Source organism: Otolemur garnettii, unplaced genomic scaffold, assembly GCF_000181295.1.
Source record: "Otolemur garnettii isolate 467f Iridium unplaced genomic scaffold, OtoGar3 scaffold00034, whole genome shotgun sequence".
Lineage (NCBI taxonomy): Eukaryota > Metazoa > Chordata > Mammalia > Primates > Galagidae > Otolemur > Otolemur garnettii.
The window spans coordinates 6,610,232-6,613,826 of record NW_003852429.1 but is presented as its reverse complement, the minus strand read 5'-3'; the positions used below and the strand labels follow the sequence as shown (position 1 = coordinate 6,613,826).

Below are 3,595 nucleotides of genomic sequence, written 5' to 3'. Positions count from 1 at the left end.
GTGTATTTCACCAACAGCTATTTACAGCCCAATAACAGGCTAATTATAAGTAACCCTTCTTTTATTTATTTTTATTTTTTTTTTAATTGAGACAGAGTCTCACTTTGTTACCCTCTGTAGAGCGCTATGGTGCCACAGCTCACAGCAACCTTCAACTCTTAGGTTTAAGTGATTCTCTTGTCTCAGCCTCCCAAGTAGCCAGGACTACAGGTGCCCACCACAACACCTGACATTTTTATTGTTGTTGTTGCAGTTGTCATTGCTGTTTAGCAGGCCCTGGCCAGGCTTGAACCCCCAGTCTCAGTGTATGTGGCTGGTGCCCTACTCACTGAGCTACGGGTGTTGAGCAACTACTGCTTCATTTAAATAGTCTTTGTGGTTTTTTGTTTTTTTGTTTTTTTTTTTCAGTTTTTGGCCAGGGCCGGGCTTGAACCCACCGCCTCCGGCATATGGGGCCGGTGCCCTACTCCCTGAGCCATAGGCGCCGCCCATCTTTGTGCTTTTCACATGGCAGAAATTCACTGTCAATTTTTTTTTAAATACTCATAAGCAAGAAGAAGTTAAAATAATGCTTCTTTCAACCCTGAAGAGCTTAAACAACTTATTTAGGGGCACACAGACACGAAATGGCTAAACTGAACATTGAGATATGGTCATCTGGCCTCACAGCCCCAGCTTTTAAATGTGGCATTATGCTGTTGATGCTACCCTCACCCTCCACAAACGCATCACACACAAACACTTTATAGGAACAAATTTTAGCTAATTAAAATGAATCAGAATCACTGAAATTTGAAATTAAATCTACCACAAATACAATGTTGCAATGCATGAAATTCACAGTATTTGGTCTTTTTCTATCTTCCCAAATCCTGTGCTCTCAGTTATTTAAGCCAAACTTGATGAAAATCCACAAAATACAGATTGAGAGGCAGCACTGAGAGGTAAGATAGGCAGAGAATGGTTTCTACATTAGAGAAACATGAGTTTGGAGACCACTTAGGCCCCTAGATGTGTTACCAAAGATAGGCTGCAAAACATCTCTCAGTCTTAGTGTCGTTTGTAAAATAGAGATAATGAGAAATACTTTTCAGCATTTCATGAAATTAGAAGTGATATGATCACAATGTGCATTGCAACTGATTAATTATAGATCTTTATGGTTTGTCCAAACAAAAACCTTGCTGAATTGTTTTCCACAGCTATATTTGGCTTTTTCAAAAACCGGTCCTTCATTTAAATTCTCACGGTAATTTAACTTTTATACTTTTATTAGATGCATTTAGTAACTTGCCCTACAGTCATTTTCTTGGAATTCAATCTCTTCTCCACAGGCTCTCTTTTGAGATTAAAGAGAAAGAAGTGGCAAATTTAATGTTAGAGCAATTTTTCATTTAAAAGTAGATCATTGTTTTCATTACTCTATAATTAATGTTTTCTGTTTTTCTTTACCAGGGAGTTACTTCTCATTCGATATTCCTATTGCCAAAGTGAAACTCTCTTGTTTTCTTGCAAGATGAAAAGAATCAACCATGTATGAGCCACCTCTGGACAGTATAGCAAATGCTTCCGATTTCCCTGATTATGCAATTACTCTTGAAAATTGCACTGATGAAAAAATCCCACTCAAGATGCACTACCTCCCTGTTATTTATGGCATCATCTTCCTCGTCGGTTTCCCAGGGAACGTGCTGGCCATTTCCACTTACATTCTCAAAATGCGTCCCTGGAAAAGCAGCACCATCATCATGCTGAACCTGGCCTGCACAGACCTGCTGTATCTCACCAGCCTCCCCTTCCTGATCCACTACTATGCCAGTGGGGAAAACTGGATCTTTGGGGATTTCATGTGCAAGTTCATCCGCTTCGGCTTCCATTTCAACTTGTACAGCAGCATCCTCTTCCTTACCTGTTTCAGCATCTTCCGCTACTGTGTGATCATTCACCCGATGAGCTGCTTCGCCATCCACAAGACCCGCTGGGCAGTGGTAGCCTGTGCTGTGGTGTGGGTCATTTCACTGGTGGCCGTCATCCCCATGACCTTCCTGATCACATCGACCACCAGGACCAATAGATCTGCCTGTCTTGACCTCACCAGTTCAGATGACCTCACCACCATTAAATGGTACAATTTAATTTTGACCGCCACCGCTTTCTGCCTCCCTTTGGTGATAGTAACACTTTGCTACACGACGATTATCTACACCCTAACCCAGGGACTTCAGACGAGCAGCTGCCTTAAGCAGAAAGCTCGGAGGCTGACCATTCTGCTGCTCCTCGTGTTTTACATATGCTTTTTACCTTTCCATATCTTGAGGGTCATTCGGATTGAATCTCGCCTGCTTTCCATCCGCTGCTCCATCGAGAATCAGATCCATGAAGCTTACATCATTTCCAGGCCACTGGCTGCCCTGAACACCTTTGGTAACCTGTTACTCTACGTGGTGGTTGGCGACAACTTTCAGCAGGCCGTGTGCTCCATAGTGAGGTGCAAGGCAACCGCGGAACTCGAGCAAGCAAAGAAGATCAGCTACTCAAACGGCCCCTGAGATACTTCACAGACTCAGCCACAAACAAGAGTCTGCTGATACTTCACTCTTCACTCCTGAGAAGTCTGAAACGTCTCCCTCCATGGAACTCCTAGTAAATACTGTGTCTTCAGGTGATTATGTGCTATAGCCCTGGCAGGGTTACCAGCCGTTCTCTGCCATCCCTCTATTGGGCTCCTGCTTTTGGTCTAAGGACAGGATGCATGCCTATCAGTAAAGTGTTCAGATTTAGAATTACAAACTATTAGAACTCAGGGGCATCTTGGAGAACATCTGTTCCCGCCAACTCCTTACTTGCACATGGAAACTGAAATTCATGCACTTGTCCGAGATCTCTCAGTAAATTAGCGGTCAGGTAGGAGGAAATCAGTCTTTTCACGATAGTTTCATGCTTCACCATACTTTGGGGCCTAACTTGTCCTGAATCACTAGACTATGAAAAGCATTACTTGTATCTTTCTTAAAATTTACTTTTTATATCTCACATCTTTCCAACTTTTTTTCCTTTAAGCTTTGCTTTGAGATTATGAACCTGGGTTTCTCACTAGGCTTTGGCCAGTTCTCTAGAGTAAAGCAAGCCAGTGAGACACAATTGAAATCATTCAAAGACATCAATACCTACAGCTGAAATTAGACTCTGTAAGATATTTGGGGTAGGTACTATGTCATTATCATTATAGACCATCTAAAAAGTTGTTACTGAATTGATAAAGATTGTCAGCTTATATTAGTAATTATTAACATGCCTTGAGGAAGGCGGGGGCACTTTGGGGAAGGGAAGTACCTTCAAATACGTATGTATTGGGTGTTAAATTGAATGTAAGATTATTTTGATTTTTGTGGGTGAACACTCTAGAAAATACTCTCTTTAAATATCCTGCTCTTTTATAACTACAATACACAGACAGCCATTTTAATAGCTAAAGCTTTTTTTGAATTGTATTTGCATTTAATAACAAGTAAGTGTAAATATCTGAGAAGATGCCTGGAACGGAAATGTAAAATTTCTAGTAAATAGGTTGATATAATTAATAAACTTATTTAAA

The 3,595-nt window shown here is 41.1% G+C and overlaps 1 protein-coding gene across 1 annotated transcript; it reads left to right on the top strand.

Annotated features, from left to right (window-relative positions):
• The first annotated feature begins 895 nt into the window (after positions 1-895).
• Positions 896-2,650, top strand: OXGR1 (oxoglutarate receptor 1). The gene is made up of 2 exons (XM_003789581.2): positions 896-944; positions 1,456-2,650. Exon 2 carries the CDS (start codon positions 1,533-1,535, stop codon positions 2,547-2,549), a length of 1,017 nt encoding a protein of 338 aa, XP_003789629.1. The 5' UTR covers positions 896-944; positions 1,456-1,532; the 3' UTR covers positions 2,550-2,650.
• The last annotated feature ends 945 nt before the right edge of the window (positions 2,651-3,595 follow it).

Excerpts from the sequence above, each read along its gene's own strand:
- OXGR1 (XM_003789581.2), top strand. The coding sequence starts at position 1,533 with ATGTATGAGCCACCTCTGGACAGTATAGCAAATGCTTCCGATTTCCCT.